The 26,086-nt window shown below is 32.7% G+C and overlaps 3 protein-coding genes and 1 non-coding gene across 5 annotated transcripts; all 4 read right to left on the reverse strand.

Moving 5' to 3' along the window:
* Window positions 1–3,229: 3,229 nt before the first annotated feature.
* Window positions 3,230–3,315, reverse strand: TRNAY-GUA (transfer RNA tyrosine (anticodon GUA)). The gene is given in 2 exon segments: window positions 3,230–3,265; window positions 3,279–3,315. It is a non-coding gene; the product is annotated as a tRNA-Tyr (tRNA).
* A 1,883-nt stretch (window positions 3,316–5,198) lies between these two features.
* LOC107765961 (mitochondrial ATP-independent inner membrane protease subunit 1a) lies at window positions 5,199–8,636 on the reverse strand. Of its 2 annotated transcripts, none has more exons than XM_016584661.2 (4): window positions 8,409–8,636; window positions 8,089–8,313; window positions 6,097–6,207; window positions 5,199–5,386 (listed from the first exon to the last, which is right to left on the reverse strand). In XM_016584661.2, exons 1-4 carry the CDS (start codon window positions 8,535–8,537, stop codon window positions 5,354–5,356), a joined length of 498 nt encoding a protein of 165 aa, XP_016440147.1. In that variant the 5' UTR covers window positions 8,538–8,636; the 3' UTR covers window positions 5,199–5,353. The 2 variants fall into 2 exon arrangements, with proteins under 2 accessions (XP_016440147.1, XP_016440146.2); XM_016584660.2 differs by having other exon boundaries at window positions 8,401–8,533.
* A 1,877-nt stretch (window positions 8,637–10,513) lies between these two features.
* Window positions 10,514–15,358, reverse strand: LOC107765960 (solanesyl diphosphate synthase 2, chloroplastic-like). The gene is made up of 6 exons (XM_016584659.2): window positions 14,767–15,358; window positions 14,550–14,659; window positions 13,057–13,184; window positions 12,865–12,968; window positions 11,451–11,578; window positions 10,514–11,342 (listed from the first exon to the last, which is right to left on the reverse strand). The coding sequence occupies exons 1-6, from the start codon at window positions 14,954–14,956 to the stop codon at window positions 10,794–10,796; spliced, it is 1,209 nt and encodes a 402-aa protein (XP_016440145.1). The 5' UTR covers window positions 14,957–15,358; the 3' UTR covers window positions 10,514–10,793.
* An 8,214-nt stretch (window positions 15,359–23,572) lies between these two features.
* Window positions 23,573–25,869, reverse strand: LOC107765963 (uncharacterized). The gene is made up of 4 exons (XM_075227460.1): window positions 25,526–25,869; window positions 24,462–24,764; window positions 24,253–24,335; window positions 23,573–24,159 (listed from the first exon to the last, which is right to left on the reverse strand). The coding sequence occupies exons 1-4, from the start codon at window positions 25,867–25,869 to the stop codon at window positions 23,573–23,575; spliced, it is 1,317 nt and encodes a 438-aa protein (XP_075083561.1).
* Between the last annotated feature and the right edge of the window lie 217 nt (window positions 25,870–26,086).

A 26,086-nucleotide genomic window follows, 5' to 3' on the forward strand; every position in this document is an offset into this window, starting at 1 on the left:
GTGACCGAGGAGGGCCAGGCAAAAATGAATGAAGTGGACAGTAATAATAATCGATCTCTTGAGACCAGGTTCCACACTTGGAGCGGGAAACTGATTAATCAATATGGGCTCGAACTCGGCCTGCCAGCTTCTGAAGATATATCCTTCTTCGGGACTTCCAGGTCGCCCAGCCCAGAAAAATCTTCCAAAGTGGACGAGTCCACACCATCGAAGAAAAGTATGGAGGGGATCGCTCGCGTCATGAACCCCTTTATTGGACTTCTCTTTTCTTGCTTGGGCTTCCTCAAGCATGGACTCGGTGTAGGAGGGTGTCTCCATAATGTCTACTACACCAGGCGCTTTCTTCGGAGGAGAGTCGGTGTCCCAGGGGGTTCCACCCCCCGTTTCCATATCGGCCTCTCGAGTCTGAGAGAGGTCGGTCTCACGAATCTCCCCATTGGCTTCCTCCTGCTCCTCGGGAGGGGTCGATCCGTGGGCGATAAAAATATCGTCTTCTTCCGACTCATCCCTGAGCAAGAGAAGCGAGTCAGAATCTGGCACCCGGGAGCTGGTACTCTTCTTGGGCTTGCGAGCCACCCTCTTCTTTGGCTTCACCTCGGGACCCGGGGAGCCCGAAGGTTTTCTTTTCCTCTTCTTCTTTTCCCCTGCGGCAGCCCTGAGCTGTCTCGTAACGAAGGGATCAACGGACAAGGATACGTCCTCGTCCCCTTCGAAAGGCCTAAGCTCGGTGGTCTTAGGCAAACCTATACAAACAACAACAACAACAACCTAGTATAATCCCACTAGTGGAGTCTAGGGAGGGTAGTGTGTACGCAGACCTTACCCCTACCATGAGGTAGAGAGGCCGTTTCCAATAGACCCTCGTCATCCTTCCCTCCAAGAACTCCCCACCATGCTCTTGGGGTGACTCGAACTCACAACCTCTTGGTTGGAAGTGGAGGTTGCTTACCATCATAGCAACCCCTCTTGTCAAAACCTATAATAGCAACCCCTCTTTTTTAGGCAAACCTATAAAAGAAAGGAAAAAGGCCAGTATGATGTGAGTTAAGAACACGGTAATAGCTATTTGAAGGAGAACCTTACCATGAGAACGGTCCTCCCATCGGTCCTTCGAAAGCTTGCGCCATAAGCACTAGAAGTATGACATCCGTTTGTAGATACTACTACTGGTTTGGTTATTTATTGTATCTTTCATTTGCTTATCTAACATTATTGATCACTTGTATTGGATTAATCCACATATCCTTAAAATCACGTATAAATTCAATTGTTATCAATTTTAAGGGTAAACATAATTATCAACCGTTACTTTTTTCTTTTTTAGTCTTTCCAATATCTTGATGTTTTTAAAATTTTAAATTTATTCTATTGGTAGATAGTTACTAAACAATATGGTGAATATTTCAAATGAATTTGATAGATTCACCACTTTTAAATTCTAAAACTAGAAGTTAAAATTAATATTCTAAAGTAACTACCTCATCTGCTCCAGCAAATTTATATGATATTCTTTCTATTTGGGATATTCCAAAATATTTGATGTATACGTTTTCATTTCTATACAACTTAAACACATAATGGATTAAGGCATTAATCTATTAATATTTTAATTTTAAAGCAATCTTTCTCTATCAAACTAAGTTTAACCATTATAATATGGGCGTCCATTGTCACTAGAGTACATACAAGTAAAACTAACATTTTGATCCCTATCTAGTCAAATATATATCAGATGAAATAGGACAAATGAGAACTTGACTGAGTGGTGATAAAACCATATGTGGTTAGTTAAATACATTGCATTGAGACATTATATAGTGTATATAAATTAAATATTATTTTTATATCTACATATCAAATTTCGAATATTCTTGAATATCTTTAAGGAAATTTACGACTTTGCCATTGAAAATGAGTACTGCTCTTCGGAGATTGATCCATCTCAGTAGAGAAAACGGCTATTCTAGATTGCCATCAATTCTCAAGACTTGCTAGCTATTGGACATGGATTATTTGTGTTTAACGTCCCCTTAATCTAGCCATGTTCTTTCTTCTTCTTCTTCTCTGTTTTTTCCTTTTTCCTTCTTTGTCGTTTTTGAGAAAGAATTATTTTATGTAGAATTGATGAAGTGCACCTTACTGATGGAGAAGAGTTATAATACGCACAACTCATCAGTAGTGTTATGACCGATGACTTTGTGTACGTCAATTAGGATACAAATTGAACCGGAAAATCGCACAAAACCAATTAAAGAATCAATCCGACATATAAATATATAATTTTTATATGTACTTTTAAGATTTTATATAGAAATTTCTTTAAAAAATATATAGAAATATTTGGGATTATCTTGCGGGGTATGATAATAGTATATGAAGTGCTACATATTTATTAACCTTAAATAATGGGTTGTATGATCACTTTCTCATCAAGTGTTACTGAAATGCGTCAATCTTTTTGTTCTTCCATATTCACATCATATGTTAAGAACTATTAACCTTGAAAATGTACATCAACAAAATCTTATGTGTCACTAAGAAAATTCTCCAACAAGAATATTTTAATAGATAATATGTTCATCATTTTTTTATATTTTTATTAAACATATATTTACTAATTAAAATAATATTTAACTAACAAAAAACCTAATAAAATCGAACCAATCCAAACCGATATTCATTTTCTGACGCGCTTACCTCTGTTGCTCCCCTTAGGATTTTCTTCAAAAAATTTCATTCATATACATTCACATGTTCGATGCTTTGCCCTAGTAATCAGAACAAACTTTCTACTCTCTATCTCTTTCTAATATCACCTTTTTCAAATTTTAACGCATTTTCTGTTTCTGGAAAGCTATAAATGAAGAACTTTGGAAGTGAGAAAACAGAAATAAGAATTAGAACTTTGAAGGTTGTTTCTTCTTTGTATTACTTGTTTGAACTAAGTGTTTTTTTGAAGAAAAAATGGAAAAATTGAATTTTTTGAGATTTCACAGATTGCGACAGTGTATTTCTATTTAAATTAGGGGCATATTTGTTTCATAGTATAACTGGAAGGTCCCAATTAAAAGGATAGTAAAAGGAAGAACATATTTAAACTATTTTTAATAGTAAATATATTGGACAATATTCCATATAAAGTGTTACCATAATGGTTTTGATTTGAACGTTCAAATTTGGACCTAAGAAAAATAAAAAAATTAAAAAACAAAAGAAAAGACAAAAACGCTCCGACCTGCCGGATTCGAACCAGCGACCTAAGGATTTCAGCAAAGACACTACAGTCCTCCGCTCTACCAACTGAGCTAAGGTCGGAATGTGTTGTTAATGATAAGAAATAAATGGAATATGTCAGTGAACCATCTAAAAACATGATGTTTCTGCATATGAAAACAACTTACGTCTGAACTTTTTAACATGTCAAGATCAATTTGTTGACTCAATCTCAACCATTCAAATTTTTAATTCAATCCCAACCGCCTCCAACCATTTTAACACTTGGAGGGAGCTATGTTACACATTAATATTGGAGGGAAAAGATGCAGAATAAATTAAACGAAAAGATTTGCTCTCTGGAAGAGACAATGGAGTTGTCCTCTTCAGTTCAGATCGTGGATGGAAGCTAAAATGGCCATGACAATGATTTTCCGATTTATACGAATCAAATTACTCATGTTATCCGTAAGATATGATTTTATCTCTTTCACATAAACAACGTGGTCTGTCACTTCATGAACAATACCTGTATATCAACATGGTAACAAAATCTTTATCCATCTTTTAAAGCTTCAATCTAATAAGAAGCTTCAAGTTCAGTTAAAAATACTTGTTTAGCCAAAACAAAAACTGGATAGCATAAATAGCAAAGAATTGGTCTTTCACCTTTTTAGATGGTGATATTTACAAGGGATGAACCTCCAAGAATAACATATTATCGAAATACTGATAATAAAACTTGCTCCAAGATTAGCCTACAAAGTAGTTAAAAAGATTTGACTTCTGATTAACCTACCATACTAGGATCCGATAACGCATTCACAATTCTAAACCACTTAAAAGACATTTCAAATATCCTAAAGCCATGATTTAGAGCTTAAAAACGAAGGAGATAAAAATGTAGGGCAGAATCCGTGCATTAAAACACGATGAATAGACGTGCAAAACCTTGAGGAGGCTGCCCAAAATATACATATCGGCCGGGTGAAATTGAGCTCCCACACATTTTTATTATTACGCGAGAACCCATTGGATCGGCCATATATAAAATCTGACAAATCACTAAAGCAGAAATTAAACATGAGAGAAATAAACATAAAGAGAAAATGTGAGAACTTTCTACGGATGCAAACGATGAAATTCATCAATTGCAGAGACGAAGAAATGACTCGAGATCATTATATGCCCGCAACGGAACTAGAGCGCCATTGTTTCATAAGCTCGCTCTGTTCTCTCAAAGGCAATGTTTGTAAACCCTAGCTTCCAAAGTGATCTTATAGAGTCATTTCTGGCAGACCCAGCCTTATCATTTGGGCTTTTACATGTTGGGCCTTATATTTCTCCCCGTAAATAACGGGTTGCTATTGAAGAATTACTCCAATATGTGCTCAATTTTAGTTTTTTAATTTAATTTTTTGAAGACACAAATATCCTAAATTGTCCTGAAATTAAGATTTTTAGTTTTTATTTTCAGGACAAAATAAGTACTCCACTGACTAATTCTTAAATAGCAGGCCTAAGAATGGTTATTTGCACACTTCCTCCAATTCCAATCCCCACTGTGTATATGCACAACTGGTCATTTTTTGGACCCTCATATTTAAAGAATAGCCGAAATATACAAAAAAAAATTAAAATTCAGTCACCTTAGAGTTTTCAAACTCGGGTATCAAGTTTCAACTACTTTTCAAACACTTGCTATATTACAATTAGCAGTCGTCTCTGATATTATTTTTATTTACTTCTATTTGGTTAGTCCTATAGTCTTTTAGAACTCTTACTTGTCCTATAGTTATTTTTTCAAAGAGGTCATCTTTCGAAATAATTAGTATACTTGTTAATACTAGTATATAATATTTAAAGTAATCTATTCATATACTTTAAATTACTATATAATATTTAAAGAAGATATATTTAGAAAACTTTAGATTATTTACATGAATATTTCTTTTAATCTAGAAGTTTCTAGAGGGGCGCACACATTATGAACTAGACAATCTTCTGTTATTGGAATTGAAGCATCCTGAACAAAATGAATTAGCAATCATTATTCAAATTAAATCTTCACAGAAGAAGACAATAATCAAAGGACTTGCTTCAATTGTATATCTTCGATACATTGCATTGTTTTTATTTGTCATAATGAGCCAAAGCCCTCTGGTGGCCATACCTGTATATATAAAAAAAAAATAGCAAATTAGTTCTGCTTACCAGATATTTAAATGTTTACTAAATACATATATCGTCTGATTTTAACACCCCCAATATTGTGCATTAATGCCCAAGTACCGATATGAATATTTGATGGGAGTAGATGAATTAGCACGAAGAAGTTATCTAATTAAAGGCAAGTAACCATCATTTAATAAAATCAAAAGACTTCAAAGTAGACGATGGTTATGATAAGAATACGGCAGCTCTTATCTTGCAATGCTTGGGATGTAAAGACAGATAAACTGCAATTGCATTTGCATATGAACTTGGGGAATATAAAGAGTACATCAGAAAAGGTTAAGGGTTCATGAATATGGCCGTGAAACTAAGGGAGCTAACAACAATTTATCCGAATGACTTTATAAACAGCATAACTAGAAACTGACCAAATCGAAAAGCTCATTCAAACCTTTCAAAAAAAGTAGCAGTCACCAATTTCCAGGCCAAGTAATCAGTCCTGGTTGATTCTTCTTAGGAATAACATTTGTACATTTTAGTTTTTGAAACCTTTTGTTATACCTTTTGCATTCATAGTTTTTCCCCCACAAAAACAATAAACTATTACTTCATCGGAAAAGAATTGCAAGCTTTAGAACCTTTATAAATAGAACTATACAGAAGTTATAACTTCAGCCTCGCTTAGATAGTAAAGGTAATGAAACTTACTCTACACAACACTTTTCCCAGGATGAGACCATAAGGGATTGGCCCGAGTTGCCGCGAATCCTTGGAAGCATAAATATTATCTCCCTGAATCCAAACATGCCCCTTTGGAACCTAGATACCCCCCGCATCCAAGACAAATGGAAAGAAGGGAAAAAACTATTAGACTATATAAGGCATCACAAGTAGAACTATTATGGAACGAGAAAACAAGATATCACCTCATTCACACAGTAAGCATAGGAATATCACCTCAAGCAAGAATCCAAGCCAGTTTCAAATTGTTATTCTAATAAGAGGAGTCTGTAACTAAAATGATGCAACCTAGTAATATTCAGATTAGTGACAACCCCTTTTCGCGATTTAATTAGTTTTTTGCATTATTTTGCTTCAGGACTCCGTGAACTAGGGGCTATATATCTCAGTTTTAACTGCGATAATCTTATAAATGTTCGGTTTAGTTTTGGCAGCTCATTTTCATGATTAAACTAGTTTACAGCATCATTTTTGGTTCCGGACTCCTAATAAGAGAATCAATATGAAACTGCTAAAAAGCATACAGCATTGAATACAATAAAACTTTAAGCATTTTAGAGAATAACTTCAAATCACATTTTTGTCTTTCCATTTACTTGTGAATGTGGCAGAAAAATCAGATTCAGATACCCTACAAAAATGGAAGGAAACTTGCATTTAAAAAACTGAAGGTGCTCTTGGAAACAACAGTGAGAACCTAAGTGAGTAAGCATAAGAAAGCTTCGTAGTAACATGCCTAATGTAGTGTAGGACGTGTTTCTGGTTTGTTTTAAGCAATATAAAGCACATTATCACAGGTCCTGGCAATTACAATCAGTAAAGAAGACACTGAGATCCAATGACTTAGCACATGACAATTGACAAGGCATTCTTCTACAAACCATATATTAATTAGAACTAGAGTACTTACCAAGGAATTAGCTGACCATTTTTTTTTTTTTTTTTTTTTTGTGTGTGTGGGAATAGAGGTCTTATGCAGTTCTCTATGCAACCACAAATATGCCTCAACTCAAACTAGTCAAGGTCAACAATGATCCTCTATATCCATTCTGCTTTACCTGGGCTTATCTCATCCAATATTTAGTAATTTATGGAGTTACTAAAACTAGAAGCTCCTCCTCACTCTACCATACAAATCTCTAAAAAGATTATGGGCAAAAATTGGACCTAATGTAAGCATACCAACAACGACTAAGCCTTAACCCAAACAAGTTGGTATCATCTATGGATCCATTGCTTCCACTGTGTTATGTTCTTAACTAATTTCACTTGGATTGTAGGTTTTTCGAGACAACTTCTTTTCATGTGATTTTAAATCTACCTTGTTCTCTTTTAACACCTTCAATCATTATAGGTCACACTGACGGGCCAACACATTTGGAGGTCTATGTAGGACAAACCATCTCTCTCCTCTCAGTGTATCATACATATATTTGTGCTCTATGGAAGGGGGGAAAATTAGGAAGTCTAAAGAGCAAAGGTACAGCCTTTTCTCGCATTTGCTTAAATAGAAGCAAAGAGACTTCAAGAGTTAGGAGCATTCACGGCAGAAACTGTGTGCGCTATCAGTTGTTTCAAACTTAGTAGAAATCTAAGGAAGGACAGACTTTTGCATCAATAAGGAAGGAGAAAGACACAGAACATTAGGAAGATTAAAACAGTGAATCTGCATCACAATGACTACATTTGACTATAGTGGAATATTAAAAAATCATCAAAAATATAAATTATGCAGCCACAAGTGTTAAATAAACTGTGTTAGAAGAATGTATATTTTTGTTTATGCCTTGCTATAACTTCTTCACTGCAACAATGACTCATGCTATATTGTAGAGTAGACATATGGTCTTATAATAAACCAATTAAAAAAATCAGCTGAACTATGGCTCCTAACTTGACAAGTATCAGTAATCGATCCAAGAATTGAAAAGGGTATTATTACATAGAAAAAGAGCACACCTTTAAGGTGACATGGCGGTTACTTCTAGCAGGGTCGGCTAGAAAAGTGACAGTATCGCCCTCCATACCAACAATGCGTTTAGTAACAGTCTTTCTAGGGTTATCAGGTGAGCGAACGAGGACTACATCACCTGGTCCCAACTTATCCAACAACGGCGATAAGTGTTCGGCCAGCAAAACATCGCCGGTAAGATTCAGTGTCGGTAGCATACTAGGACCGTAAACCTAAACCAAAAGAACATTCAACAATTATAATCTGAAAAGCTTAATTGTTGCCCAAAAATAATGCAGATTAATCGGAGACATACATACATACATACCATGACAGGGGAGCAAATATAGTTGTTGGTGACATGTAATAAGCAGAGGAATTTGGCGACAAGAAGTGATTGTGAAATTCCGTCTTTGGCTTTGGACTTCCATTGACTCAAGTACTGTAACACTCTCATTATCCTCTTCGACCCTCACGGCTGGAACCGCACAAATCAATTTCATGAATTACAAAAAATTAGGATTTGGGCATTGTACCGCACTCCTGTAAGGTTTGTCGGTTCGATCCATTTTAAATTTATTCAATCCAATTTAAAATTTATTTTATGCATAAATAAATATGTGATATACCCCTTTCATCTACATGTAGCTGATTAATATTATATTATGTCTTTGATGCATCACTATAAAAAAAATTATAATTAATAAAATAACATTATATAGATAAAAAAAAAAAATTAGATTACATCCCTCCAAATAAAATAGCGAACATTCAGAAAAAGATAAAGGAAGCAAATATACAATATAAATAAATAATAAAATTGAAATTGTATAAGAAAAGTAAATATTTAAAATGAAGAAAATAAGAGAAATTAACAAAAAGAACATAAAGAAAAGAAAGGCTAAAAGAGAACATCGAGAGCATTCCGGGTGTGGTGCATGAATTTCAACACTTCAACCATGACATCTTCAGTCATTTTGTGACTTAGGGTGTCACTTGTTCCTTACGTGGCATTTTTGTGGAAACCATTATAGACATGAACAAAAAATATGAGAGAGTAATTAATTATTAATATTAGTTTGTATAATTTATCTCATATTATAATATTTGAAAATTACACCTCAATAATTTCAACAAGTAACTATAAAAATATAAGAGAGAAAGGTGTTGGGCTGTTGACATTAATAACTTTGCAAATACAAATATCAAAACTTAAAAATTTGATTGATTTTTTAGGCTTGAAAAATATAATTCTAAATAAAATTATAACTATAGTCAAATATTTAAAACTTGTAATGAATTAATATTACTAATTTCAATCAACAAAAAATAAATCATTTCTTTTAATAAGAATAAATATTAAAATTTTGAATTAACAAATTAAAAAATAAATCACATTCAATTTCTTTCCAAATTCATCATAAGTAAACCCTTTTTCAGTTGACAAAACTTTTAGATACAAAAATTAGTTTTTTTATAGGAATAGCATTTGTGGTGGAAAAAATAAAAAAATAATGCAAAATCGATTATAATACAGTAATAAGCATCAACCGCAAAATCCTATAAAACTCTTGAATATATTCATACATATAATCTCATACATAGAAAGTTAAAAACAAAATGAGTAGATTAATTAGAATGTAGCGGTTGAATTTATATTTGTGATTAATCTATTGGAAATAATTTATATGGTATTTCTTATATACTAAAGAAATAGAACAAATTGCATTTTGCTCGTGAGCAAAAAGAAGGCGTCTTCTGTCAATTGAATGAGATGATTAAGAACTTATATGGGATAGAGTTTCTTTCTTTTTTTTGAGTTAGCTAAATAGTATCAACAATTATCATATTTAGAAACTTATAATTTTTAACTTTAACTTTAATTTTATAACTCAACCATAATAATATAGTATTTATGTAATTCTTTGAAATATTATATTTATTATATATGGTAACACGCGCAACGCGCGTACTTTAAGACTAGTATAATGATATGATTTTAAATTATGTGTTAAGTCAAACATTGTTACTAGTTTGTACGGCCTTGTTTGCAATTCTGATTTTACGACGAATATATTCTCAATAAAACAACCCTTGTCGTCTCAATAAAAAGAGACGAGAACAGCATAATGTAGGTCCTTTGTGATTTTAAAGTTGCAAGTTGCAACATATAACATACAATCTGAAAAAAGAGTTGTTCTAAAGTTTAGCCTCGAGTATCTTTCTCCTGGAGCCTCTTCAACATTTTCCTAACAAATTATCTCACTTTCAGATATGCAGATTATAGACTAAGATGGTTAAAGCACAGAAGAGTTGGCTTCTGTTATAGATAAGCATGTGACACCTCTTCTATATGTCATTTGAGTTCAACAATCCTTAGTTTATGAATATATATCACCCAAGAAAACCAAGAGTAAATTGTACATGACATTATTTGTAACGTGGAATTTCTTTAGTATACAACAACAATTGGATTTGACAGTTTATTAGACAAATTCTAAAGAATGCTAGGACGCAGTATTGCTATATTAGGAGCTTAAGTCCTCAATTACAACCTGTATATCAGTATATAAGCACAGAGAAGCACTTTAATCTTGGTGGCTGTCCTATTGAAATTATAGTGACAGAGTCTTCAATTCAATGCCTCTCCGATATGGTTAGATATAAGGGCTTCTATAGAATGATATAGCCAAGGTGTATAATGTGCTTTCGTCTATTCAATTCTCTCCAGATTATACTTCACAATTTCCTCAAGTGCTGCTCGGAAAGGACTAGAAGGAAGGCATTTTAGGCTCTGCAGTGCTAAATCAGCTTTCTCCTTTGCCAAATCTTGTGCTCGCTGAATTCCCCCGGTGGTCTTGACTAGATTAATGGCCTCCTCAAGAGAATCAGCATCACGAAATTCTGATTCAATTATATTCCTAAGTTTTGGCTCTTTCTCTAATGCAAAAAGTACTGGTGCAGTAAGGTTTCCCTTGGCTAAGTCACTTCCAGCTGGCTTCCCCAATTGCACTGCTGATTGAGTGAAGTCCAATATGTCATCAACAACCTGGAACGATAAACCAAGATTCTTCCCATACTGAAACATCTGTTCGCTAATATCACGGTCAACACCACTGAAAATGGCAGCTCCTTTGGTGCTTGCAGCAATCAGGGAGGCTGTTTTATAGTAACTCTTGAGCAAATATTCTTCCAGCTCAACATCACAGTCAAACAGATTAGAAGCCTGCTTTATTTCACCACTTGCAAAGTCTTTAATAACCTGCCACAAAAACCAATAACCACAAATGGTTTGAGGTGCAACGAACTAATATTGATATCAACGTTGCCAATTCTCCAAGATGTACAAACCAAGAAGACCCTAAGATACCTGACTAATGAGCTTTATGACTTCAAGGTTTTCAAGGTTAGCTAGGTACCATGACGACTGTGCAAACATAAAATCACCAGCCAGTACCGCCACTCTAGTACCATATAATTGGTGAACTGTGTCCTTTCCTGGATTGGAATTTTTTTTAAGAGGTCAATTCAAGGAAGCTAAGGAGAAGGTACAATAGAAATTGCAATTAAGAGGAGCAAGTTAGAAGAAGCACAAGGGTAAATGATAGGATTGATGACCACCTGAATGACACACAGAGATTCATATTTAGAGCGCTATTATGGAATTAATCATCAATTGATCTAAGCTCAAGTACAAAGGAAGCATCAAACACGACGAAAATTGGTGGTAGAAAGTAGAAACAACAATCTAGTATTATCTGCCTCTACAACCTTGGGAAAGTGAAGACCTAATCCAGTCTTCTTGTTCTTTTCTTAATCTTGATAATGCGCATACCTACTGCAGTCTTGTCATTTTTCACTCTTTTTGTGTGTCTGTGTGTGTCAGGTATACTATTTTCAAAAAACAGTTGTACGGAGTCCAAATATATTTTTTAATAAAGCATACAGATCTGACAAATTCTGCAAAGTTCTCAGAAACCCAAAAATGAAATGTATGAAGAATAATTAAACATTGAAGACCTCATCACATGAGCTCTGGCTAATCAAGCATATTTCTAATGAAAAGCATACTGGTTGTCTTTTACGAAAGTAAGTCAAACACATCATGTTTGATAGGAAGACCTCATACAGATCAATCAGGACAGCATCAATAATAATTACTAAAACACTCAGAGAAACAAGCAGCTAGTCCAAGGAAGTGCACAAGAGATAGCTTAGAAACGATAAGCCCAAATCTCATAGGGATGCAACCATGTCGTACTGTCAAACAAACGTTTTCTGAGAGGTTTCTAACCAATAAAAAGGTGCTGCATCAGCGGATATCTGGTTATTCTGTTAATGTCATCTGTCCAGATTGGCCGGTGCCCACAGTAGACTCTAGGACATATTATTTCTTTAGATATACCTTACTGAAATTCTTCATCAACTGAAATTGCCAAAAGTGAGACTCTTTAAAGGATTGAATATTGTTTTGATAAACTGAGAGCATGCATCACGGCATCATCACAGAATCAGAAAGATGACAATATGTTCTTAGACGTTTTCTTCTACAGATACTTTCCTCATAAATTATTATTAAAACTTCATTTTTAAGAACAATAGCATCCACGTTGATGCCTGGAAAGCAATAACCACTGAGAATATACAATAACCTTTTCAGCCACCTTAATAAAGTATTAAACTATAAGCAAGAGTGATAATCATTATTGAGTTTTTAAATAATTGAAGACAGTGCATTTGCTGACACAGCAGAGGAGAATGACAAGTTGCTTAAAATGTCTTACCTCTTCGTATGTCACTTTCATCTAACACATCATCATGTATCAAGCTTGCAGTATGGATCATTTCAATGATTTCAGCTAACCTTCTGTGTTCTATGGTCAGTTCCCTGGCAGCAAATTATTTTAATAAATATTAGCTAAGCTGATATGTTGCTGTGAGTAGTAAAAGAAAGAAAACCAAATAGTGCTTCTCACTTCAAACCAGAAATTGCTGCTGTGGCCCTTGACACTAGGAACACCAAAGCAGGTCTCACCCTTTTGCCACCAGCACCAAAAATCTGCTCCGCTGCAGACATCAAAACTGGATTCTCTGAACCAACAATCTGAAAAATGATTTTCTTAGATACAGAATAGAAAGAAGATAGATTAAAAGTAAATTTGCTGATATATACCATCTGAACAGTCATGTTGTGTTGATCAAATTAAACAACATAGTTTCAAAAACCCAAATATAGCAAGTGACGATCACTGATATGAAATTTCTTCAGTTATTTGACAGTTGACATCACACTATGTCACCCTTAGACATGTGTGCTTATTTATCATGATATACATTTGAGATACTCTCAAACCCAGCTACATTTATTTCTTATATCAAGTCTTTGAATCATAAATATTAGTAATTAAAACTGTCAAAAAGTAGGACTGGCTTCTTAAAATGAACTTCAGAAGCTCAAGCTATCATTTTGGAGTGATAGCATAATCTATGTTTAATCTTCGAAGGCCAATAACCTGAACATGGTCAAATAAACATATTTAGTGATTCCAGTTCTTCAGCGTCACTACCATGACCATGTACTGGTCCAAAATTGCATCTCTCCTACATCTAGAGCAGTTCATTTGGGATGATCAAATACCAAATAAATTTGTCTAAAAGAATAGGCGTGACTATTTGAAATGATATCCAGAAGCTCAAGATTAAGATATCATTTGGCAGTGTGATACTGTGACTCTTCCTATGGTTAATTCTTCTTAGGCGATAACCCAAATTTGGTCAAATAAACATATTTATTGATTTCTATTACTACTTGATGTTCCTTATGCTTCGGTTTTCTTATTATCTTGTTGTTGTTACTGCTTCTCTTTACATCTCTTCTTCGCTGTTGTATTCCTTTTATTCTGCTATGTTTTGCTTTCCTTGAGCCGAGGGTATATCGGAAACAACCTCTCTACCCGCACAAGGTAGGATAAAGCCTGCATACGAACTACTCTTTTCAGACCCCTCTTATGAGATTACACTGGGTATGTTATTATTATAAACATACTAATTGATTCCAGTTCGTTATCCTTACTACCATGACCATCTATTAAGCCTCACTACATGAACATGTAATAGTCTATAACTGCACCTCTCTCCTAAATCAGATCAGTTCATTTGGGAACAAAACTACGCTCGACTGAGAGTCAATGAAGTTATTATGACAAGTACAACTATTAGTTATTTGGCAATGCCAGCAGAACATAAGCTCAAATGAACTGACCGTGCCTCCAAAAAAAGAATTTAATGACCCAAAGTATTCCCAGATAATCATAACATGGAGCTACCTTGGCAGCTATTCTTCGAGAAATAACCAAAGAAAAAGATTTCATTGCATACATTCCATTACACTATTTAGCTGACAAAAATCAAATAAGCAAAGGTTTTGAACCAGGAAAGATTGATTAAAGAATATTCAAAGAGCACTCACATTCTGTAAGTTTTTGTTTAGTGTAAGGAGGTCATCAGCAACCACTTCAAACACATTAGTAAGTGAAATAGGTTTTGCTGACTTATTCAAATCCAACACTGGCGCCACCCCTGCAATAGAACCACAAATCAATATTGAAATTATTCCAAGATTGCGATCTTACAAAACTATAGGCCTAAAAATATAAGAACTAACATATAATGATTCAAGTAAGTACCACTAAGTGAAGCCTTAGTTGAAAACGAACGACAGCGACCAATTTCTTGTCTACAGAAGAACAATTTCCGAGCATTGAATCCTCCTCTACTTACATTCCTTAACACCTTGTTATTAGAAGAACACCCACAAGCCAAAAATTCCAATGGAGTTCTCCCAATCTCAAGATTATGGCAAGTCACAGACATCATCCTTTTAAATACCCAAGTAGCTAAATCACCAAGATTTTGCCTTTGAATCAAGTACTGAGCACCAAGTTGCTTATTTTGAATATAACAATTGCAACCAACAACAGAAAACTGAATTTATAGCAACAATTTGTACTCTTGGTTGAGCTTTATATCCAGAGAAGTTTTGAAAGTACTCCAGAAGAAGACAGTTTATAAGAAATTAAATTATGTGTCTTGAAATAATTGAGTGGATAACAAAGAACCACATAAAAATGGAGTCTTTGATTAGGTTAGTGACTGAAAATGGAAGAAAGGGACAGTAGCGCTCTGTTTCTAACTCTGAAAATTCTCAAACAATTACAACCAATACAGAAAGAAGGGAATGAGCTTCGAGCCAAAAAAAAGGAGTGGACCTTATCCCCACTTTGAAAAATCCAATATGATGTATAATTCTTCTTCTGAAATTTTTGAGGTTGTACAGTTGCCAAGTGATGCCCCCCATATCTCCCAGAAAAATGGTAAAACAAAAATATGGTAATAATTAAATAAATAAATAATGTTTATTTATTTTGAACTTTCAGAAGGGGCAGAGAAACCATCTCATGACATGAATCAATTACAATCTGGACCCTAAAAAAAAAGAATCAATTATAATATTTTCCCTATTTTGCTCAGAAAAAAAAATCAGGTATGAAAATTTGACACAATTCAACCGAGCAAATAATATAATATTTATTTTAGTCGGTCACCAGATTCAACATGTGGGCATAACGAAGTCACTTAATTATACATATACCACCCAAAAGATCACTAAACTAGATTTCTCAAACTTTTGATCGTCAAATACTTATTTTACCCTCTAAATTATCAAATTTTATCTTCTTTTTTGTTTAGCTGTTTCATATTATAATTTTTTTCTCTTTTTAATTTATATTATAGACTTACCGTAGAATAAATAAATTTTATTTATAAATTAAAAAAATAAAAATATTATTTGAACATATATAATGCTGGAATAATAAAATATTGAGCATAGTAGAAAGTTAATTGGAACAATTTATTCTTAATAAAAATTTTAATATTAACAACAAAAAAATAATATTTTATTTACACAATATAATTGAGAATGAAAGAAAATAAAAAAAATTATAATATATATTCCATGCACGTACTATAAAAATAATTATTTAAAATAAAGGTATTTTATAATGTACATTATATATTCTTGAATATTATGCTTAATTATATTATTATTCCGATATTATATATGCTAGAAATTTTTTTTATTTTATTTTTAAGTAAAATTTATTTGTTCTATAGGTAAGTCCATAATGTTGATTAAAAAGAGAAAAAATCATAATATTAAAAAAGTGAAAGAAAAAGAAAAGAAAAAAGAAGAAGATAAAAGTTGATAATTTAGAGGGTAATATAGGTATTTGACAATCAAATATTTGAGAAATGTGGTTGAGTGACCTTCCGAGTGTTACAGGCATGGTTAAGTTATTACAAATGAAAGAAAGATGACTTTACAAGATAATTTCGAATAGTTGAATGACCATTTAAGTAATTGACTCGTTTAATGAAAAATGCAATAAACTATATGAAATTAACGTTCAAATCTTAGTAAAGGTAGAAAACTAGTATTGTTGGTAAAATTATTTTTATTTGTCTAGACTATACATATCATTGTTTATAAGTGCATGTGTTGATGGAGGTAACATATATTTAATTGAATAAGTTGGGTACGAACAAATTGGCACCACTATCATATCAAAATTTGAAAAATAAAAATTGTGAATCTTTCACATGGTTATTTTTTCAAGGGAGAATGTCCAAATATACCCCTCTATTTTCGAAAATGGTCTAAGAATACCCCTCGTTATACTATTGGGTTATCTATACCTCTGCAGTCATACTTTGGGTTCAAATATACCCATCATTTAAACGAAGGGACACGTGTCATTGTCTTATTAGCCAATTCTAAATATCTCCTAATTAACTAAAAATACCAATTATCCATACCCAAAAAATAATTTTATAAAGCAATTTTTTTTTTGTAAAAACTGGAAAAAACTGATTTTTTTTAACTAAAAACTGAAAAAAACTAAAATATTTTTTTAATCATTTTTTACAAAAAAAATCTGCTTCAAAAAAAACTGAAAAATATTTTTTAAAATAATATTTTTGTAAAAACTGGATAACAAAACTGAAAAATAATTTTCTAAAGCAATTAAAAACTGAAAAAAGCTGATTTTTTTTAACTAAAAACTGAAAAAAAGAAAATATTTGTTTTTTCGGTTTTTACAAAAATATTTCTTTAGAAAATTACTTTTCAGTTTTATTTTTTAGTTTTTACAAAAAATATTGCTTTAGAAATTATTTTTCAATTTCTTTTAAATAAATGTTTTTCTAAAAACTAGAAAAAAAATATTTTCGATTTTTTCAGTTTTTAGTAAAAATAAAATAAGTTTTTTTCAGTTTTTACAAAAAAAAAATTGCTTTATAAAATTATTTTTCGGGTATGGATATTGAGTATTTTTAATTAATTAGGAGATATTTAGAATTGGCCAATAAGACGATGACACGTGTCCCTTCGTTTAAATGAGGGGTATATTTGAACCCAAAGTATGACAGTAGGGGTATAGATAGCCCAATAGTATAACGAGGGGTATTCTTAGATCATTTTTGAAATTACGGGATATATTTGGACCTTCTCCGTTTTTTCAATGATTTGGTGAGACCGTAATCATATAAAGTTATTTTGTCATGAGTTTTCTTTTCCTAAACAATGATCTTATGGAGAAATGAACGGACAAAGTAGCTAGTTATCCTAGCTGATAGTCCATTTATTCTTTCTTACTTACTTTAATTATTATAAAGCTCTTAATCTTACAATATAATGACCTCATCATGTATACGATAGGCGGTCTAGAAAAACTTAAGCTTGTAAAATCAAACGGAGCCAACACAATAAAAAAAATTTTAAAAAAAAGATAAAAACTAAAATAAATAGATAAAACCAATTCAACTCCACGTGTAAAATTCTCAAGCTTGGGTTAAACATGCGCAATGCTATTAGAGAATATAAAAGTTTCATGTCGATTATGTAAAGAATATTGTCAAAGGTAATTTATAAACTAAAGTATTCCTTGCCTTAAAATTTGACTTTGATGCTCCATTTTCCTCATTTTATATGTCCTGATATTTTTATGGAACTCTTTTATTCAATATTTGTATAAAAAATCAACTCAACCCTTTTAATTTACTTACTTTTTTTCTGCATGGTGATCTTGAGCCAAAATTGTCTCCAGGAGTTTCTTGCATGAAGCTCAAAACGCCTCTTTTCTGGTAAAATTTTAGTAAAGCATATAATCAAATCATTTGCCAAATTGCCTCTGAGAGATTAGTAATGTGAGAAATATCGAAATCCAAGAGCAAAAGATACATCTAATAATTGATAGATTAAATTACCCCCTTTTATTGATAGATTTTAGGAATTTTCCTTTTCATTCAACGAATGATGTAAGTTGTACAGAGTATCTTTATACAAGTGTATTGGGCAAGAAATAAAATCTATTCTATAACTACCTACAGTTGTCTCTCTCTGATTGTTCCTATTCTAACAAACTGTCACATAAATACAAAAATAAAAGAACTTAAAAAATGCTAGATTTATCCGCATGCAATTGGCATAGAAGTTTCTGGAAGAGCTATATTGAATGGTCCGCATATTTGTTCTTTACTTGATGGCCCAACAAACTTAAAATGTTGGGCCTTTGAATCCGATAGGAATTTTTACCTCCTATAGCAAAGGTTAACACCTTATTTATTTTAAATAAATATTATTTTAAAAAATTATATTCTATAGCTACCTTTTAATGTTTATAGCAAAATATCTATTTATGGTTACCTCCTACCCTTAAGTCATTATATGCGCTATTTATTATTTTTCTCTCCTTTTTCGGATTTTTCTCTCACATAATTACCGTATTTGATGTAAACTTCTCTCTCTCTAATTTCATACACGCCATTCTCTTCTCCCATTCCCAGAAACCACAATTTTACAACTGAAAATCTCTCTCACTCACATCGCCTAGCTCTTCCTCATTCTCAGTCACCACGCTAATTTCATACACGTCATCTGCATTGTCTCTCTCAACTTTCGTTATTTTTTGCTACAAATAGTTGTGGTAAGTATTTAACTTGTTAGAATTTCGCTTGTATTTTGTTTATTCTATTTATCTCTACTAATTTTTTATAAACAATAACCATTATTATTGTATTCAACAGAAAACTTTAGATTTTCTCTCCAATTGCTGATTCAACATCCAGAAGAGGGTTGCCAGAGGTATACCAACCAAAGTACTCAATTTCGATGGGCCCTCTTTCTCTTTTCAAATCACTCAAGCGGAATTAGAATTTGCAGGTTCAACAGCAAATACAGTTGCAGAGAGGAGAACAAAAATACGCAATGACACATTGAAAAAAGCCCAAGTTGAGAAATCTTCGAAAGAATCAACACTTTCCGTTGTGAAAAAAAGAAAAAAACCTATGGATGATGCTTCAGGTGTCAAGGGAAAGGAGGTCGATGCAAGAAATAGCTCGGATACACGGAACGAAAAGGTAATTGTTGATGTATCAATATGTATTTGAGTCCTCATACATTGAGTATTACCTTCTCCAATGGGTTTCTATTATTGTATGTTATTGTATTTATATGTGTGCAATAGTAGATACATAGCTTCCTCTTCTTATTTGTTGATTTGATTTATATGTACGTTGATGTATTCATAAGTATTCAAAATTGTCTTCACTATATTTATACTTATTACACTGACTTTTGCATATCGTATTTAGATGTATTCATAAGTATTCAAAAATTCCATCACTTATTTTTACTTATTACAATGACTTTTGCATGTGTGTATGTAGATGCATTTATATGTATACAAAATTTGGCTTCACCGATTTGTGCTTATTTATTCTAGTGTCTTTTGCATATTGTATTTAGATGTGTATAGATGTATTCAAAAGTTTATTCACTGTATTTGTACTTAGTGACCTTTGCATATTGTATGTAGATGTATTCATAAGTATTTTAAAGGTGCCTTCGTTATTTTGTACTCATTACAATGACTTTTGATTGTTGTATGTGAACGTATTTATATGTATACAACTATTTTCATCACTAATTTCTTACTCCAGTGTATTTTGCATATTGTATTTAGTTGTATTTATATGTATTCAAAACAATTAATGAGTTATGTATTGCTGTTGACATATGAAATTTTTTTGTAATTCTTGTTGTTTGCAGGAAATTAAACTATTTGTGAAACACCCGCCTATTTCATCACCGCATATCAGTTCATATACTAACACATACATAGTCTCCGACCTCAAAGAAAAACTAACTCCAGAGAGGTACAAAATATTGGGTACTACTTGTTTTGGAAGTTTCCTTGATATGAAGCGTTGTGAGATCCAGCATCAATTGTTCAGATGCTTCATGGTTCTGCAGTTAGAAGGAAGTCAATACGATGTATTTTTAATATACGTCAATGGTACAATATTATCCTTCTCAATCAGGGAGTTTGCGCTTGTCACTGGTCTCAATTGTATTGGTGACCCTGAAGATTTTCAGTTCAACACAAAGGTGCCTAACCGGATTGTTGAGACATACTTTGGCGGTGCAAAGTATGTCAAGAAGAAAGATTTGTTAACATGCTTTGATGACAAGAATTGGGGTCATGACAACGATGGGGATGCCATCAAGATAGTTGTGTTGTATTTCATACACATCTTCATATTTTCATCCGAGAAGAAAATATCAGAATGTATTTAACTGTATTCAATATTAAATACATCTATGTATTCAGGATTATGTATCTAACAGGTGATGCAAATTTATATTCAGTTTATTTTCAGTGTGCCAATTATATATCAGTATGTATCTAACAGAATTATATAAATTCAATTTTTTTTCAGCAGTTGATACTTCTATACTCAGTTTGTTTTCCTTGATTTCATTCAATGTACTGACGCTATGTATTTAGTTTTATATATAGCATATTGATGTCATATTTTACTACTTGAGAAAGAAGGGCAAGTACAATCAAACAACCAACTTCAAGTATACAACTGTTGATTGTATATTCAAGACAAGAATTGCTGAAATCTTCGACAGGTATGCTGATACAGATAGTAATGCAAATGTAGCCAAAGAAGAGGATGTGGTATGTGAGTACATAAGGGGCTACAAATTGCTAGCTAATGTACCGTGGCATACTGTTGACAATGTCTTGATACCAGTCAACTTGAAAGACAAACTTCATTGGATATTGGCAGTTATCTCATTCAAGGAGAGATGTATCAAAGTGTATGACTCATACAGATCAGCAGGTCATGATGCCTATGTGGCTTCTGAGATAGATAAGCTTGCTAAGCTTGTACCTCTGTATCTATCGATCAGTAATTTTTACAGAGATAAGCAAGGCATAGATTGGTCTCATGACTCAGCATATAGTGACAAGGCACAAACTGATCCCTTTGATGTTGTTTTCATTTCAAATCTACCTCAACAAAAAACTGGGAGCATGTATGTATTCAATCCTCTTGCTTGTATCATTTATAAATCTAATAATATAAATTATTTTTAATTATTTCAATCTACATTTTCAGGTATTGTGGGTTGCATGTCGCGGCATACGCAGAGTTTCTGAGCACTTTTGGTTTAGTTCCACAAACAACATTTGATGCCAATTTACTCCGTTAAAGATATGGTACACATATTTGGGACTATACTATGCGGAAGATAGACGCTGATGCCATAAGCGAGAACGAAGCACTCTCAAAGATTGTTAGGCAAATCACGAATTCGGATACATCGGTGAAGATAGTGTTAGAGTAGTTTTAGGTGAATGTAGTTTTGGAAGGTAGTTTTATGTGAATACTATTTTTTGAATATTGTTTTGGTAAAGATGGTGTTCAGTTAATAAAAAATCATATTTTCATTTTATTCACTGTATTCACAGTATTTATACAAGTATTCAGTCGATGTTTCAATATTTTGTGCAGCAATATTCATATGTATTCAACAGGTTGTACTCGTATGTATTCAATAGATGTATATATACAATATGCATTCATCAATTTACTAAAAATGGTCCTTTAGCAGATTGTATAGATATGCATATATGTATTTATATATAAAGTAATATATCAGGTTGTATATGCATTATGTATTGATATATATTCAAGAGATTGTACTGTATGTGATATACACTTTGTATTCAGATGTATTCGATTATATTCATATTATGTTGTATGTGTACTGCACTTTGTATTCATAAGTATTCAAATATTTCCAGATTGTATTGTTTGTGTAAGTCATTTTGTATTAATATGTATTCACCATATTGTAATTATGTATTCAAATTTAACTGCACATATATGTATTCATATTTATTCAAAATATAAATGTAATATGTATTCAGCAGCTTACTAAATTATATTCAGCAGAATGTATTCACACAATAATCTAATACACCAACTAACTATATCCAGAATGTATTCACGCAAAAATCCAAATACACCAACTAATCAATATGTATTATTTTAAAATATCACCGGAATCTATGACACATCGTTATAGCACTAATATAAGTCAGAATGTGAACTAAGTCCTACGTGGAGTATTTCTACAAGTACGCTTATTATGTCCTTCCTGCCCACATATACTACATGAATGTTAATTTTTCTTCTGCAGCAATTCACTGAACGACTTATCGCGCTTCTTCTTTGGCCTTCCAGGAGGTCTTTTTCATTTGGCTGGTAAAACAACTTCCTCTGATATATGTGCTGGTATATTCCATTTATTTCGATTCGGCAGCGGATACATGGGCACCTCGTATGCCATTACAACAGATTTTGGTTTGTAATAGTCAGAGCAATATTCTTCTAGTATTAGAAACTTGCTCTTCAAGACAGCCCAGGTGTGTGGTCATGGTAATTCGTCAATTTGGAACCGCCCACAACTGAATTTTCTCTCTAAGAGGCACACGGTATAATGTCTTCCTTCATCGTTCGCCGTATGCAAGTATTCAGTCGATGGTACCACCTACATTTAAACATAGACCTATAAGTTTTGAACATTTAAAAAAAAATTATATGTATATCAAAGAATAGACGTATTAATTACAATATAGATATATACAATTAAAATATAATTTAAATATGCAGCAAACTTTTATTTATCTTTTGAGAATCATCATATATATTGAATTCAAACAAATATGTATTGAATACAAACATATATGTATATATAAAATACAAAGACATACAATTGTATACAATGAAATACATTGAATACAGTGGAATACATTCTATATGTAGGCTGGCAGAATATTAAAGATGATGACATCTTAACTGATGAATACAGTGATATACAGTAACTGTCTGCTTATGAAATGCATATGGTTAGAAACAAAACCATTAAATTCAACTAATGATACAATGAGCATATGGACTGTATTTCGAATAGTAGAAATTGTATCAGAAATAAATACACCTTGTACCAAGGCTAAATATATGATACAATTTTAAAAAAAACTACAGTCATGTGTGTAGACATTGCCTCATTTAAAGTAAGCATCTCTTGGTATTTTTTTTTCTAAGCGTTGTGTATGTTTGTGAAGCTTCTTTCCGATTGCTGCAATTCCAACGTCCAAACATCTTCCTAACTTCTTCGAGAAAGTCGTATATTGGCAATTCCCTTGCTGACACAAGTGTGACATTGATTGACTCAGCAATATTTGACGTCATGGTCCATCCCCTGTTAACAGGTGCATACAACCTATCCCACTTTTTGTATCCAGCTAATTCCAAGTATTCTTTCACCCTAATATCTACCTTCTCAATCTTCTCCATTAGACTGTCAAATTCAGCATGTGTGTATGCTTTTGCCATCGAGAAGTATATCTCGCTCAACTTTGAATGACTCTTTCTGAATTTCTTATATACATTGTTCCATAGATGCCATATACAAGAAAAATATGGTACTGCTGGATTCACTTTCGATATAGATTTGATGATACTCTCATTCCTATCTGAAACGATGCACATGTTTTCCCTCTCATCATATGCTTCCTTGAATTGCTCAAAGAACCACGACCAAGCAGCATCATTTTCTGAATCAATAACACCATATGCTAGTGGCAGTATATGACCTGTAAAGACAATTGCATACATATTAAAAATATGTATTTCAATCTTTAATAGGCAGTAAGATTAACAAATTTTATTATAATCCTCATACTCACCTGCACCATCCAATGTGCTGGCCGAGATGAATGTCCCGGTATAATACGATTTTAGGTGGCTTTCATCCACAGCCACAATCGGTCTACAAAGATCGAACCCCTTTATAAAGGCATACAAAGATATATACACATACATGAACTCATTTTTTGGCGATTTTACCATTCTAATGTGCGAACCAGGATATGCCATATTCATTGTATATAAGTACCCTGGTAATTTATTGTATGAATCACCCAGTTCACCTCTCAAAAAATTCATTGCTTTTTCTTTAGCCCGCCACGTCAACATATAACTAACATCTACACCAAAATCTGATTTCACATTATCAATTATATCCTTTGGGGTATATTTCCTATTATGATTAGTTAGCTTGGATCTAATCATACCACCGATAAAACTACTACTTGCTTGACGTTGCTCATACACCTTATCCTTCAACGGACATGTATGCTTATCATTGAACTCTCTCACTCTAAACATTTGTGATTTGTTAATGCTAGAAGCCTTAAACCTGCATTCACAATCCTCTAGCATACATAATAATCTATAGCTGCAAATAATTTTTCTGCAATATATACGATGAGTATACACACACACACACACACACACACACACACACACACACACACACACACACACACACACACACACACACACACACACACACACACACACACACATATATATATATATATATATATATATATATATATATATATATATATATATATATATATATATATATATATAAATACATCTAAAAACAAACAGCGAAAGCCACTGTAATATCTATTTTATCAGTAAAATACAGATGAATACATGTGTTCGAAATACATAGGTACACCAATGAAAGTTATGTAAATACATCCAAACATATCTGAATACATCTAAATACAATTTAAAAATTCTACCACGAATACAATATAAAAAAAAACTCAAAATATATAAGTATACATGTGAGTATGGCTGTAATTATATATATACAATTAAATACGTATAAATACATCCAAGAATAACCAGAGTGAAAGTCACTGTAATAAATATTCATCAGTAAAATACAGATGAATACATGTATTTGAAAGTCACATTAATAATTATTATATGTTTAATATTTGAAAGTGATGTAAATACATCCAAACAAATCTAAATACATCTAAATACAATTTAAAAATTCTGCCATGGAAATAATATACAATTTCACATTCAATATACATAACCATACATTTGAATATAACATGATGTTTAACAAGTTGTAGTTAAGAACGCTCAAACCTAATAACATTAGACCTATCAACCCGAAATTGAAATCTTTCAGATATTGCATAATGCTCCACCACCTGTTTTAATGTAGCCTTATCCTTATATACTTGTCCAACCATAACCTCTCTTTGATTAGTTTTTGAAATAATCAAATCTGTGTCCAATTCGAACACCTCAATTGGTCCTCCTGAATTGACAGACTCAATAGCAAGTGTATCATCTGCATCAAAATTACACCTTTGATTTGCTTCGTCAATTTGCACAATGTCGCCTTGAATTAAACTACCTCGAGCCATAACTTCTTTGCCAATTATTGTTATCACTTTTTTCAACTCTACATACACCATGTAACCCATGTCATTATGTATTTTCATTGGCGTGCAATTTTCATCTACTTTGTATTCGATTTTGATTAACTTTGAGCGCAAATCTATGTCGAGTTGTCTCGAAATTGAAGCAACCAAATCATTGTATGACGCATACTCCTTTATCAGTATCCCTTAATCGAATAATCGACATAGTTGCTCTCACTGTCCCACTTGCCAGAATGACACAATAGCACGGTTAAACTTG

Source organism: Nicotiana tabacum, chromosome 2 (genome assembly GCF_000715075.1).
Source record: "Nicotiana tabacum cultivar K326 chromosome 2, ASM71507v2, whole genome shotgun sequence".
NCBI lineage: Eukaryota > Viridiplantae > Streptophyta > Magnoliopsida > Solanales > Solanaceae > Nicotiana > Nicotiana tabacum.